General features: G+C 34.2%; 2 protein-coding genes across 7 annotated transcripts in view; both read left to right on the forward strand.

The window, feature by feature from the left end:
- LOC127861846 (uncharacterized) overlaps nucleotides 1–10,724 on the forward strand; it is a 129,137-nt gene extending 118,413 nt beyond the window's left edge. For 5 of the 6 annotated variants that reach the window (XM_052400527.1, XM_052400533.1, XM_052400534.1 and 2 more), the window contains 2 exons: nucleotides 4,514–4,690; nucleotides 7,945–10,724. In XM_052400527.1, coding sequence (XP_052256487.1) covers nucleotides 4,514–4,690; nucleotides 7,945–8,138 — 371 coding nt within the window. In that variant the 3' untranslated portion in view covers nucleotides 8,139–10,724. The remainder of the gene's footprint in view (nucleotides 1–4,513; nucleotides 4,691–7,944) is intronic. The other variant, XM_052400530.1, reaches the window with a different exon arrangement.
- A 277-nt stretch (nucleotides 10,725–11,001) lies between these two features.
- On the forward strand, nucleotides 11,002–11,862 carry LOC127861847 (uncharacterized; the record flags this gene model as incomplete). Its single annotated transcript, XM_052400537.1, is given in 1 exon segment — nucleotides 11,002–11,862. A coding segment is annotated over 1 exon segment (495 nt), but the record flags the coding sequence as incomplete, so codon positions are not given.
- Nucleotides 11,863–15,501: the final 3,639 nt, after the last annotated feature.

Consider the following 15,501-nt stretch of genomic DNA (forward strand, 5'->3'; position numbering starts at 1 on the left):
GATCCGAGTAGAGATTTGCATTAATGTACTGATGGTCAAATGTTCAAACTTTAATCTAGCAATCTCTTTCTGATAGTTATGATGCATGGACCAACAGGTACAAGTCTTCTAAATCGAGACTACAACAAAACAAATAGTATCTTCCGTTTCTTTGTATATTACTTGAACGATAGAGGCCCGTATGAATTCTAAAAACTAGTAAGTCCCAAATCCCGAAGCGTGTAACAAATTTCCTTATGTTAACAGGCAAAATATCAAGAAGCTAGTTTAATAATGAGCGTAATCCGTGAAAACTGAACTACGCGGTAATAAACCTTGCCTTACGCGAACAAAGTTGCTTATTAATCGCTCCTTAAATATAAAAATAAAACAAATGCATACAGTTTCAGGATTTTAAAATACCCCTTAAAAGCCAAAATCATCTAAGCGTTTCTTAACACGGGACAACCAGTTAGAGTGACCCAGTTTAAATCTTCTAAGCTCTAAGAAACAAAGTTTAAATAATTATTTTATCGTTTTGCAATATCTTACACAGATACGATATGATTCTCGTATACCTGGAAATAAATAATTAATATCGCTCCAAATCTCAATATTCACCTACAAATGAAGTTGATATCCTTACATTTGAAATAGATTCAAAATTGTTAATGTCAACAGGTGACTAGTTTGTTGACCAACTCAGCTTTGACCTAATATTTGGTGAAACTAAAAGAACATGTCCACATATGACACGTCAGTTTCATGCCATTGTTTTACAAACACATTCAAATCATTGAGCCTCCACAAATACATCGCTAAATGACACAGTGAGAATGGTTTTGAAAACAATTTATCCGTATTCAATACTGAATAAGTCAGCTTTATCCATCATGAATAAATACAGCATGGTACTGTTCGAAACCATTTTGATAACTTCTTATTACTTTATTATAAAACCGAAAGCGTGGTATAACATGAGTGCAATTATTCAATTTACTTCTGATTCGTCACTGAGTATCGCTTGACAAGCGAAATTAAACGAATAAAAATTACCAAATTATTCAACAATTTCCCCGATAGAGAGCGTTTGTAATCGCGCCTTGTCCCACAGTCGTCGTGAATCGTGCTTATTTAGTCATTTTTTACAGCAGTAACACATTTCATTCCAAATAAACTTCGTCTAAACTAAAAAAAGTCAATAAATCTAATTAAGACAAAAATATGTTACGAGATCTACTAATTGTCAAATCTCAAATTGGTAAATATTTTGCATTTGTTTACGACTTTATCAAACTTTGCTTATTTCTATTAACGTTAATTAAAGTGAGCAGCTTGATACCACAAGATCCCTCTTGTACGCATTATAATAATGTTCAAAACATTTGTCGAAATGAGTTTACACAATTGATCATGCTGGGCGAATAACTAGGTCACTAGGTCAAGTTGACAAATAATCGGTTTAACATTCGTGATGTTACAATAGATTTCGACTAAACAACAATTCATTCAGTCAAAACATTTGTTTCAATAACAGCCGAGTGAGATGCATTTTTCAATTATAAGGCTTTATATTAAAAACACGAAAACACTAAAGAAGTCACTTTATTGCTCAAGCCTCCTAAAACTGGTCAAAAAACTTGTCTCAATTATACTGCGACTAAGTTTTACAATATACTTGCAAACTGACTAAAGTTCCAAACCGTGTCGTGAGGAATCGCCGATACGACATTTGACTGTGACGTTTGGTTGACATAAAAACTCTGAAAGTTGTATACTGCCAAAACGTCACGAAACTTGTATATTGTGTCAATGATGTCTAGACCAGTTTAGGCCAGTGAACTTAAAGTCAAGTCACTATCAAAATAGAAAAATGATTTCTGCTATAACATCTTCAGTGTGTATGGTGGTATGATACTAAAATAGTTTGCATAGGTAGCTTGATATTAAATTTAGGACCATTCGGGTCATGATGTTACTGTTGCTAAATTTTAAAAAAGCGGTTTCCACTTTAGTTCTAATGGTGTATTTGCGCTCAAGTGTTCTCCCTCAGAGGCTTGCATGCAGACATACATTATGTATTTCAGGCAAGTTTTGTCAAGGTCAATCAATGTCAATGTTACTTCTGTTTCCGCTCAATAACTTAGAATAGGTTAAGTGCGTTGACCATTGTGTATAGGTAGCGGACAGACACCATGTGATTGCACAATTATTTAAACCCTTTGCCACTTAGATTCGTATTTTGACGCATTTGTAGTCCCATAGAAAGTTAAATTTAATTAAAGACTTTTCTTAATAGATTCAAGTTTTAAAGGCTTCATTTCCAACCCTTAGATACTGATGAGCAGTTAACAGCATAAAACCTGAACAGACTGCGGGTTGCTCGCAGGCTGTTCTGGTTTAATGCTGTTTGCACATGGCCATTTTCGCTTTGCCTTTGAGTGGGAAAGGATTAACTATGTTAATTAGTAAAACTTTAAAGATATGGGTACGTATTAATCATTCAACTTAAAAACTTTTGACCTTAAATACAGCTTATGTTAAAAATGTAATGTTCAATATAGAACAGTATTGTCAGCCCACTGGTCATTAAGTTCAACTTATAAAATTATTCGCCTTATAAACAATATGTAATGAGCTAAATCGGTATCCTCTTTATGTACAAATTATGTGTTTTTGGGATCGAATTATATTCTTTATTTCTAAATCTCATAATTTGTTGGAAAACACGTACCCTGATTTTCTGGCGTTTCCATGTGTCTTTTCGTTTTCCTCACAGGCACGTAATTAAATGATCCGAACATAAACAATAGCGAAATACGATGCAACATATTGACAAAACAATCAAATGTATTGCTTGGGCTAAATCCGGTATGTTAAGCAAATATTAATTGCAGGACCATTACCTTTCATTGTGCAAACATTTTTCATCAATATTTATCCTATTACCAGATGAAAATCGATAGTATAACAACGATCGTATAAACATGAGCTTTATACTATCGCTTTTTTAAGATCAGATTTGGTTTTTTCCAAAAATTGGAGAATCTGTTTTTGTTAACTACTGAAAAACTAAATCGTCAAAAAATGCCATATTTGACACTTATTAATGGACAATTGTTAGGGAATAATAGGATAAAAAGAATAGTATGCGAGTTTTGGATAAATTTCAAGTTTATCATGCTCGGCATGCCTCGCGCTACATCGGTTCTAAGCCTCGCATGATAAACTTGATCTTTATCCAAAACTCACATAATATTCTATGTATTCACAGCTGTCGTCACCTATGTATAGTTAACAGCTGTTTGAGTAATATAAAGCCTTCCATCTTTCTTCACAAAAACATAGGGAAAAACAAAGTGAACAAATGCTAACGTGTGGTTACTACATAATCTTAATTATACAACATTTTTGGTAAAAAAAATTATCTTGTAATTAACTAGGCCAAGCTTGAATCTAGGGCTGTTGCATTTAGAAACTAGGTCTCCACGTCTAAACCTTTATCAAAAATCGTGTCTGCACTCAAGAAAAAACAACATGTTTTTACTTAATCATATCGGTCACCACTTTTAAAGACATTTGTGGGTTTAAATCTTGGTCACGTGCGTCCCAAACCAAGGTAACAAGGTAAAATCTTAGAAAAAAACTAGTAAATATTGTAGAAACGAAAATAATAAATACATCACGATAAAACTGTTAGAATGTTGACCTTTACATTTATTAGGCCAAGGCTGGGTAACATACGGCAAAAAAAATCATATTCGCTATGTGAAATCTTTGAAAAACTTTGTTTTCACTCTTTTGTCTACATTTATGTTTCAATCTAGATGACGCTTGGTCCGAATTTCTTATTTGGAAATATTTATGGTTAATTCTTATCTGCGCTACTTGCGTCTAAAACTACGTCACTAAGTCAAATCTTATAAAAACTAATCATTCTAGTTAATGATATTGAAACATATTAATTAAAAAAAGAAATATTGAACATGAAGAACATATAGAAATATGTTTTTAGAGGCCATTTCTAGTGAAATAGCCCTTAAGACAAACTAGTTTTAGTTCAAAAAGTTTTAATTTACCAAGGAAAGCAAAAAGAATGAAGTAATAACTTTTATAAACAATCATACAACTTATATGGTGTTTAATGAAACACAGGTCTTCAAATCAAAAATCCCTTTGCGTTTACCATAATAACTATTGCAAGACATTGTGTCAAATGGTTTAACACCGCCAAGAGTAGCATAGTGAAAAAGAATGAAACTGCATAGTTCGTATGTGATACATATTCATTTGTGGCATGCATTAAATGGCACAATACAAAAACATACCTACGTATAAATATTGGCAGAAAAACTGTCTACATAAGACAGTAACAATGTTTTTTCTATACCTGCTGCATTTGAATAATCGACGTACAGGGGATGTGAAGTATGCGTTCGTTGCATGCCATGTTATGTTATTTGCACTCGTAGAATAGCTTATCCACTACTTTCAGACTGGTTCTTTTGCAGACTTGTTTGTTTTGAATTTACAGACTGGTTAGCTGAAGTAAAGAAGAACAACCAATCCGTTCCGTTTGTCCCCAAACATAAGGCTACACGGTGGTACAAATCTTTCATAGCCACTAATAAAGCAGACTCAATGTGGGAAATGGAATACCTGTACTATACCTGGAAGAACCAGCAATATACAGTGTATCCGAATTTTCAAGGTAATGAAACGTGTGGTGCAGGTGAAATGTCGGTTTTGTGTACATGCTTTCAACGTTATCTTTACGAATATAATAACTGATATTTATATAATAATGCTTACCTCGTAAATATAGATAAAAGATTGAGATATTATTCAATACAAACTTCCCATTATTTACGCCCTTTTAATAGCTTATATGAGAACAACGTGCTTTTGAACACTATAGCGGACGCATGTATTGCACAATCTTCATAGAACTTCGTGCAAACCTTTTCCTCAATGCTCTCCCGGCCGATTTTGAAACTGGCTTAAGTGGAATCAAATACTAGCTGTCTGTGCCGTATTAAACACATACATGTGAACACACTCCAGATGTATTGCCTTATCTTCCTGACACTTTGTATATCTTTATCGAATGCAAAACTTACCACGTGAGATAAAAAAACTAGTCCACTCTTGTGAAGTTAAAGAAAAAGCTTATAAAAACTATATTGTTTAAATTAATAGTAACATCTTTATTAAACTTTGTTAGAACATTTGTTAAAAAATGAAATCGCAAGAGTTCAAAACTTGCGGCCGTGTTGAGTAAAACACTATTTTAAGCTTATCCAAAATGCTGGTAAACACTCTCGAGGCTACATTCATTTCCCTAACGCAACTTGGTCAGAACAATTGTCAAATGATATCACGGCCGAGTTAAAAGCTGAGTTACGTGGACTAACTATGTCAAATAAAAAAAACATTTGAAAACTCTAAAGGCCACTGTTATTACCAAGTTTTATTGAACTTTTTAAGACCACTTGCTCGAATGATATCTTGGCTGAGATCGAATATGGGGCATGTGGGGTTAAAACAGGGTCACTAAATACAATTTTTAACAAGCGGAATAAAAATTGAGGTAAAATTGTGACACAATCGGAATTTAACTTGAATTAAAGTTGTTCAAAACATTTGCCCCAATCATATATCGGAAAATTTAGAAACTGATTCACTTTGATTAAAAAAGGTTAATAGTTTGAATTAACGAAAACGCGTGTGAACTATCCACATGGTTTTCCCAATCTTTGTGAAAAGTTTTCAGAAACATAAACATATTTTCCAAATGATAACTCTTCAGTGGGGTCAATAATAAGGGCACTAGTATGAATAAAATAAAAACATTTGAAGCTAATAGAGCCCATATTCATTGCCCAATCTGTATGACACCTGGTGGATTAAAACAAAGTCTCGCGGTCAGATTCAAAACGAAAGCATGTGGACACTCTACATTAATTCACAACGTTTTGGAAATTTTCTGATAACGTTGTCCCCATAGATTCCTCAGAAGCGTTCAAGAGTGGGTTATGTGGGATAATAAACTAGGTCACTATGTAAAAATTACAGGTAATGTTTCGCATTGATAATAATTCTACAAGCATTAAGCGTAATTTTCATGAAATTTGATGTTGACATTTGTTTAAATGATTGCTCAGATTAGTTCGATTTGATTCATGTATACATAAAAAAACATGGCACTCAAGACGTCTCTTTATGTGGCTATCGTAAAACCATTCTAAAGATCTAGAAGTAAAAAGGTATACTCACTGGTCGTGAAACGTGCTCAAAATTTTTAAAACGTGTAAGACCTAACACCAATGTTTATTTTCTGATAACGAGTCTGAAATATATGGGTGTGTAGGTTGAGTTTTTTTTTAACAAGCTTTAATTTACTTCACTAATACAGTAATTAGTATATTTAACCAGGTTTTCCGAAGGAAAAAACTGGTTATTAGATTGGCGAATGCGGGCGGGCTGGCTGGCTGGCGGGCCGGCGGGCTGGCTGGCGGGCTGGCGGGCGGGCGGGACAAGCTTGTCCGGGCCATAACTATGTCGCTCATTGTCAGATTTTAAAATCATTTGGCACATTTGTTCACCATCATTGGACGGTGTGTCGCGCGAAATAATTACGTCGATATCTCCAAGGTCAAGGTCACACTTTGAGTTCAAAAGTAAAAAATGGCCATAAATGAGCTTGTCCTGGCCATAACTATGTCATTCATTGTGAGATTTTAAAATCATTTGGCACATTTGTTCACCATCGCACGAAAGAATCACGTCAATATCTCCAATGTCAAGGTCGCCACGACTAAAAATAGATTTTTTTAAACAAACTTACAAATTTTGTTTGTTCATTTCAAAAGTTCAGTTTGAGTTTTCCCCCTTTATCAGATTTTTTTCCACAATGAAAACCTGGTTTTGTGACAATTTTGTCCCTTGTTTAAATTGTATTGCTGCGAATATAACGCGATATTTAAAACAACTTTCCTTCCGATCCGCCATGTTGAGATCCGTCATTTAGCAAATCATTAATGTCCGATTAATTGAGAATCAGGGACTGAAGTAACTAAGTCCACTTTCATAAGGATTGGTGCTCCACAATCTTAAGTGACACTCAGACTCGTGTTATGCGACACACAAGAAGCCATTTTTGTTAGTTTATTGTTAATCGTCCGCTTGCTTCTGACTTTTCCGCTTTGCCAGCCAAATAAACCATTCTGATAGCAGCGTTAATTTATGAAGAAAAAAATTAATGTAGCGAATGATTAATAATTTTTTATGTTAAACAATTATTTTTTTTTCTTTTATTTCATTATTTAAATTTTAATTTGATGAGAAATGAATAAAAAAAAAGCGTACTCGTGTTGTTGATGATGTTTTTATACGAAAATTGCTCAAGTTGATTCAAAATTACCATGACTAACTTTGAAAATAAAAATAAAGAACGATTTTGGAGAGGTTTTTCAAATCGGACATTAATTCTTCTGAGTAGGCAGTGGGTCGGCAAGCTTACCAGAAACATATTATCGTTGTATATGTCTTATATTATTATATGTGAATTAAATTTTAAAATGATTGTGGTTCATTCAAAACATAGCTTAATTGCGGTCCTTATGAAACTTTTGTGAACACTAATGGACATAACCTACTCAACTCAGTTAAGCTCGTTGGGGTCTCCGGGGAGCAGCGTAATGACCTCTTGTATTTATTAAAGGTCCGCTGATACTCCTGTTTGTATAGTAACATTTTTGCCGTTCATCTTCTTCAAAATATATCAAATATTGGTTATAAACCAATTTCTTTTTTCAACACAAACATATGAAATATTTTTGTCATCAACGCCAACTGAGTGGACATTAACAAGTGTTTTGTCAACGATAACGACAATAATAAATGTTCCAATTACTCAGGAGATAACACAGAACACAAACGCAAGTTCAAACTATATCATTTCAGACCACAGAGGTCTGACCTTTAACTGGTACGAGGACGGTCTACATTCCACGGGCAAGGGCAGGGGAAAAACGGAAGAACAACGTAATTTAGTATTAGAATGGACACTTGATGACCAGAGTTTGCCTTCTGAACCAGCATATGTTGACAACAGGGGAGTTGTTATAAAAACTGAAGTTCGGAAAACGGAGACCTAGCTTGCCAGTAATTTACCTTCTCATTGTTACAAACAAGAAACTAGTAATCAGCACCCTTACGAATAAAAACATGTCACATTCCTTCACAATCAATTTATTCTTATTTAAAAGTTTTTTCACTGTGTATTCGAAAAAGACAAATATTAAAAGTGAAAACTCGTCAACATGGAATCTGCTTAAGCAATGTATGGCCGTCAATATTACCATGACCAATTTTGAAACTTTTGCTAAATTGCAAGGGGATATTCAGTCTGCGGTCGGACAAGAAAGCATGACGGCGAGAAAGTTAAGCGTGAAGAGCATTAATACAAACATCATGCATTATGCACAATTTAATCATGATCAATCGTTTCATTGTGTTTATTATTTTATGAGTTACATAATTTTCTGTTGTCTTCAACTAATAATTGAATTGAAATCATTGAAATACAATTGAAATGAGCCATATGTGTCTATTCAGTATTTATATTGATTTTACTTTTGTATTGCGTAATTTTCTTGCATTATCTCGCCTTTTAAAACGATATGATACTTTTAAAATATCCAGTATATATTCTTATGGTATAATTCGTTCGAGTCGCATGCACATATTTAGAAATCTATGTCGTAGACATCCATGATTGCTTAAAGAAACCGCTTACCTTATATTCCCAAAAGTGTTTGAATGTCATATAGAACAACTAAACATGACAAAATACAATGCATTAAAAATATGATTAAGTATTACACACCAAATAATTAGTGCAAACCAATTATATAATTGGCCAAAAAATTAATGTTGCATTCTAAATGTATGGTAGTTTGTTCCTGGTAACTGATCATGTCTGACGTAACTGTTTCATCTGATGAGTTGTATTTTCAACCACATCATGAAAACAAACTATTTTTTTCCCAACCCTGTAACTCGATGTTGTGGCTGACTATTCATTTCCAAAAACGTTTTGCATAGTCTGATATATATAGAAACATGGTTTAAAATAAAAAATACCTTAAATCGTGTGTATGTAGACAATCACTTTACGAATTTACCTCATCTTTTTGTTGAAGTATTTATGTATCATGTTGAGACTCTTTTGCTAGTATGTTGCTAAAATATTTAACGAAACCTCGACGTATAAATGACTGATTGCATAAGAAGTCTTTGATCGATACGGATACAACTAGGTCAATATTTTATTCAAATAAGAGTAGCCAACTTTGGTTTATAATTAGCTTTATAAATGCAAACTTTGAATATCAATTTTCATTTGTATGGATAATAACAATAGTCGGGTAATTATTGTGTGTCATTTATTTCCTTCCTGTGGTTATGTCGTGTATATCCCAAGCATAAACATTTAGGCATAGATATGATACTTTTTATATATTTGTTTAAACATTTTTCAGTTTAAGGAAATGAACCGCTTGGTTTAATATGCTTATACATTTAAATATGACTTACTATTATATAGCTTTACCTGAAGTTTATGATATTTGTGATATCGCATGTTGTCTTACTTGAGCACAAGACTCTTACGGTGTCTGTCTGTCTTGTGTCATAACAAGTGCGTCTTTTATATATATCTTAAACACTTAATAGGTCATTTGTTTTTCCTATCTTAATGACACTTTGTCGGAATCGATTTATATATATCGACAAATGTTGAGCTAGTTAACACGATATCAAAAGCAAGGATCTAGTTCAAATTGAAAATCCAAATTTGTTAAAGAGGTCAAAGGTATTGCTCTACCTTCATAAAATAATTCTCAACTTTATTATGCGAAGCGGAGGAAAGGGGTCAGATCACTAGCCTTAACTCTAAACTCTTATTCAAACTTACTCAGAAATAAGTGTTATCATGTTTTTCGATCGATTTCAGGCATGATGACAAACCATCAAAAAACAATGCAGACACAAGCCAATAAACCTTAAACTCAGGTCAGCGCCAATGGTATTTTGGTCCTATCTGTACAAAATACAATCATAATTAATCATATCATAATGATAACATTGATTATATGCTCGATTTTGATAGTTAAAGTATTGACAAGGTCTATATTATAGAGCGGAGTCTGAATGAAACGGAATCACACAGAACACAAGATGGATCTGCTTCATAAATGGAATCTCAAACGTTTCGACCCGCTGTCCGACACCCCATCTAAACACTTAATCAATACATTTATTGCCAAACGTATCACCAACAACATCCTGTCGGTCGACCCGTTCACACTTGACCAGTCCTCTAATAACTTTTCCTGACCCATCTCAATTGGATCGCCTCAAAATGCATATTTCACCATACAGGATTTATGACATGTGTACTTCTAAATAAGATTGAGACCTTTTTTTACAAATTGTTGTTCTGCCACTAAGATAGATATTTATAATTAATTGTTGTCATTTATAAACTTATTGGTAGCATTGATGTATGTATTCGTTATGCTTGATTTACAAATGTATTCCCGATGCTTGATTTATGTACTGCTTTACAAAGATAATAAAAATATAATTTGTAATTATCATTGTGAACAAATTTATTTAAATTATTTTTTGTTAATATTGTTATTTCATTATTTAACAAAGCAATATAACTTTTAAATACATTGTGTTACTCTTAGACTACTTCTATGTAAAAAATATAATGACACAGACAAAACCACAATTCACGAACACCTATTTTTGCGCTTCAAAATTGACCCCAGCATTTTTCTATTTGACTTTTCTAAATTCCAGTCCATGGGAAATTAACTCCTGGTTTTTAAAATCTATTAAACTCCCTAGTGATTACAATGAAAATTTGCTACTCTGAAACTTTTTTTTTACAATTTTGTCATTTTATCAAAACGTGAAAAGGTCCCTTTAAATCTACATTGAGTCAGCCATTCAGATTGCGCGATTCAAATGAATTAAGTCACCGCAGATACAGCCACGCAGATATAACCTGACTCGTTCACATTGCATGAATATAGTGGATATAGTACTTCATAAGATTTAAAGCAAGTGAACGTCTACATTTAAACACATTGGTTATCCAGCTTCGTAAACAGATGAGACGTTGTCCCAAAGTTGAGGAATATAGATTTGTGGGCTAGATTGAACTTTACCGGTACGCAGTTGTTTACCACTATCGACAAAGCGGGGGTTTGTGGGCGGTAGCCCCCGATACTAAGGAAATATATAGGATAAAAAGGAGTTGTGTATTAATAAAAGTATACACGTGATGTTTTTGGATGTTTTCCAGATATAATGTATTATAATATTAGAAGAAACTTGTTAGGAAATATGAAGACGATAAAGATTCTGTGCGGATTCGGTGTTGCATTGTTAGTATTAGTATATGCTTTAGTTGATGTGAAGTTGAACGAGAACAGAATGTTCACTCAATTGTTCCGACAGGTTACCGCCGTCCCCGATTTTCTTGACTGGAATTCGGTAACGCAGAACATGTCAGCGTTGGGCAGGTGTAAACTCGTGACGGCGCCCCAAAGAACGCCGGTGGACCTCAGAATCATTGTGATCACGTACAACCGGCCGAAAGCGGCCTTGCGGCTTCTTGACTCCATCTCTAAAGCGCACTTTGAAGGTGACTCGATACTGCTCGAGGTCTGGATAGATATGTCCAGGAACGGAAAAGTTTCACAAGAAACCGTGGCAGCTTTGAGTAACTTCCGGTTCTCATCCGGAGAGTGTCATATACACGTGCACAAAGAACATGTTGGAATAACCGGTCAGTGGTTACATGTGAGTAACTATTCCTATTTTATAAACGTGTTTTTGTTAAATTTAATGAACTCTCTGAGAATACTCCTTTAATTGACGTTTCGGCATAATGCCTTTATCAAAACAATGGAAATTATATGTTAACTACATGTTTACGTCTTTTGACTGCACAATTAAAATAACGAAGAAAAACATTTAAACGTCAAATGACGTTGTACATGATGACGTCATAACTGACGTCATATAAAATGGCGCCAAAAAATGTAAAAATTCGCCCAAAATGAAATTACTTTAAACACTTACATATTTTGTTTCAATCTTATGTCAAATGTGTGCTTTATATATTTAATAAATTGATATTTTACAATAAAATTAGCATCATCATATTTAATTTTAATTTACGTAAACTTGTTATCAAAAAATTAAATAGGGTAAACTTATTTAATGAATTTAATTATTTCTATCCATATCTACGTAAAATATTATAATAATATTTGATTAAATAATTATGTATTCTTGCTATATTATCATATACACATTACGGATAAGATAAATTGCATAAAGTACTATTATTTTTACATTCATTTATGTTGATGATTAATATAAAATGTTTTTTACATATATTTTTTACTAGATAGTTTCCCGTAGCAGGACATCAAGTTGATTTTTTGTATTAAGTCTATTTGGTGATTGTGTTTCAAACTTCTTTATAAATTCCAATTCCCCAATAAGTCTGTAATAACGGGAACTGTCTCTTATTTGTGATAGCACTGATACACCCATGTCCTGCACTCTGTGGCCAGCACCATTGAAATGTTGTGAGATTGGTTTATCTCTTCGTAGCCGATTGTCAGCCTCGTGTTCTTTGGCACGTTCCTTTAACGATCTGCTTGTCTCTCCGATGTATACCATCTTTTGGCATTTGATACAAAATATACCGTACACCAAGTTATAAATGTAACAGTTCTATTTTATTGCTTCATTTGGAATTTCACTTTTTGGGTTGTTATGAAAACCTCTTTTCAACATTTTACAGACTATACAATTAGTCTTGCATGCTTTTGGTATTTGTTGAAAAAATGTCACCGATATTCCTATCTCGTCTGTATTGGTACCTCTGGGAATATATTTTTCATTCTGTCTGATTTATATAGTTTGTCGGTATGTTTTCGAATTATTGAGTGGATATTTGGAAGGTTGTTGGAATAAGTTATAGCTAGTGTTATTCTCGTGTTGGCTGTTTTATTAGTTTTTTTCTTCTTAAGTAAGTTTTTCCTTTTTAAATTATCAACTCTGGATAATTCATGGTTTACAAATTTATTTGGATATCATCTTTTCTGTAGATTTTGTTTTCGTTCTATTTTTCGATGTCGGTATTTGTTTTCGTCAGAACATATTCTTTTTAAACGTATTCCTAGTCATAGGGTATTGCCTTTTTCACATTTGTTGGATGGTCTGAGTCATATTGGACATATTGATGTTTATCGGTTGGTTTTGAGAATAAATCCGTTGTTATTTTATTATCTTCTAGTTGAATTGCTGTGTCTAAGAAGTCTATCTGTTCTGTATTCCATGTTAATTCTACTTTGATGTTTTGCTGAATTTTGTTATCATAGTCGAAAAAGTTCATGAGTTCGTCAATTCAATGTGTCCATAGTCCAAAACCATCATCTATGAAACGTTTATAAAATATTGGTTGTTTATTGTATTCAGATAATTGTTCATCCCATTTTCTCATGTAACAACACGCATAATTTCTCCCAAGCGTCGATCCAATAGCTACACCCTATTTTTGTTTGTATTCTTGTCCACAAAATTCGATCACATTATTTTCTAAAACAGTTTCAATCATTTCAATCACCGCTTCAGTGTTGATGATCTGAATACATCGTTCATTTAAAGCTTGTTTGCATGCCTCCAGGCCCTCTTTCTTTGGAATCGATGGGTATAATTTGACAACATCAAAACAGTATAAGATAATTCCTTCTGGTAATGGTGTAGTTACTTCCCTCTCTATAGCATTTAAAAATGCTGTGGTGTCCCTTATGTAGCTTGGTGTTTCTATTACATAGGTTTCTAGCTCCTCCTTTTCTGCTACCTCCGCCATTCTTTCAGTACTTGTTCCAATGCCATTTACGATTGTTCTATAAGGGTTGCCTTTTTTATGTATTTTTGGATTTCCTTTGAGTTTCCCTCTTGATGGATATTTGGGTATCAAGTATTGTTGTAAGTTCTTTGATATAATGCCGTTTTTAAATAGTTTATTTGCTAGTTGCTTCACCTTTTTGTTTGCATTTTCGAGTCCATTTCCATAAGTTTTTTCATATGATGTGTTGTCATTAAGTTCATTCCTGAGTTTTTATACATATTCATTTGCGTCTGCTATCACTATTCCAGAACCTTTGTCTGCAGGCCTTATTATTATACTGGAATCATTTAGTAACGTGTGCAATGCTTGTTTTTCTTGTTTTGTGATATTTGACTGTCCTTTTTCTTTTATAACATTTAGAATATCATTTTTAACTGCTTCTAAATAAGCATCTAGCCACTTTGCTCTACCCGGTTCAGAAGTGAAACGGCTTTCTTTCTTTTTCTCATATTCTTCCTTTTCATCTTTCCTTTCTTGATTTTCATCATTATCCCCACGCTTTTTGAAAAAAAGGTGGGGATATTGTGGTTATCTCCGCCGTCCGTCCGTCCGTCCGTCCGTCCGTCCGTCTGTCTGTCCGTCCGTCCTGGCCACTATCTCCTCCTACACTAAAAGCACTAGAACCTTGAAACTTACACACATGGTAGCTATGAGCATATGTGCGACTCTGCACTATTTGGAATTTTGATCTGACCCCTGGGTCAAAAGTTATAGCGGTTGGGGTGGGGCCGCGTCAGAAATTATCACTCATTTTTTTAGGTTATTTTACATTTATTTCTTTATTTCTACACCGATTTACTTCAAATTGATACTGGACCTCTCTTATGACAATACGGTCAATCTCAACCATGCATGGCCCCATTCCCAACCCTGGGGCGCCCCGCCCACATAGGCCACACCCGACAAAAATTTCCATTTACTATAATTTTTTCATTTCTACACGGATTCACTTCAAATTGATACTGAACTTTTGTTATGACATTAGGGTCAATCTCAACTATGCATGGCCCAAATCCCAACCCTGGGGCGCCCGCCCACATAGGCCACACCCACCAAAAAATTTTTAGGTTATTTTACATTAACTTCTTCATTTCTACACTGATTCACTTCAAATTGATACTGAACCTCTCTTATGACAAAACGGTCAAACTCAACTATGCATGGCCCCGTTGCCAACCCTGGGGGACCCCGCCCACATAGGCCACACCCTCCCAAAATTGCCTTTTACTATAACTTCTTTATTTTTACACCCATTCACTTCTAATTGATACTGAACTTCTCTTATGACAATACAGTCAATCTCAACTATGCATGGCCCCATGATCAACCCTGGGGCGCCCTTGGGTCAAACATGCGGCGTGGGGATACGCGTCGGCCTCTGCCGCGCCATTTCTAGTTATGGAAATACTCTGCAAGTCGCGTCCGTCTCTCCCATTCTGCTAGGTCACTGTGTATCTTTGATAAATGTACATGTTTTTTAGACGGTACAAAAGATATTTCTTTGGATAATA

The sequence above is a fragment of the Dreissena polymorpha genome, chromosome 16, assembly GCF_020536995.1.
Source record: "Dreissena polymorpha isolate Duluth1 chromosome 16, UMN_Dpol_1.0, whole genome shotgun sequence".
NCBI lineage: Eukaryota > Metazoa > Mollusca > Bivalvia > Myida > Dreissenidae > Dreissena > Dreissena polymorpha.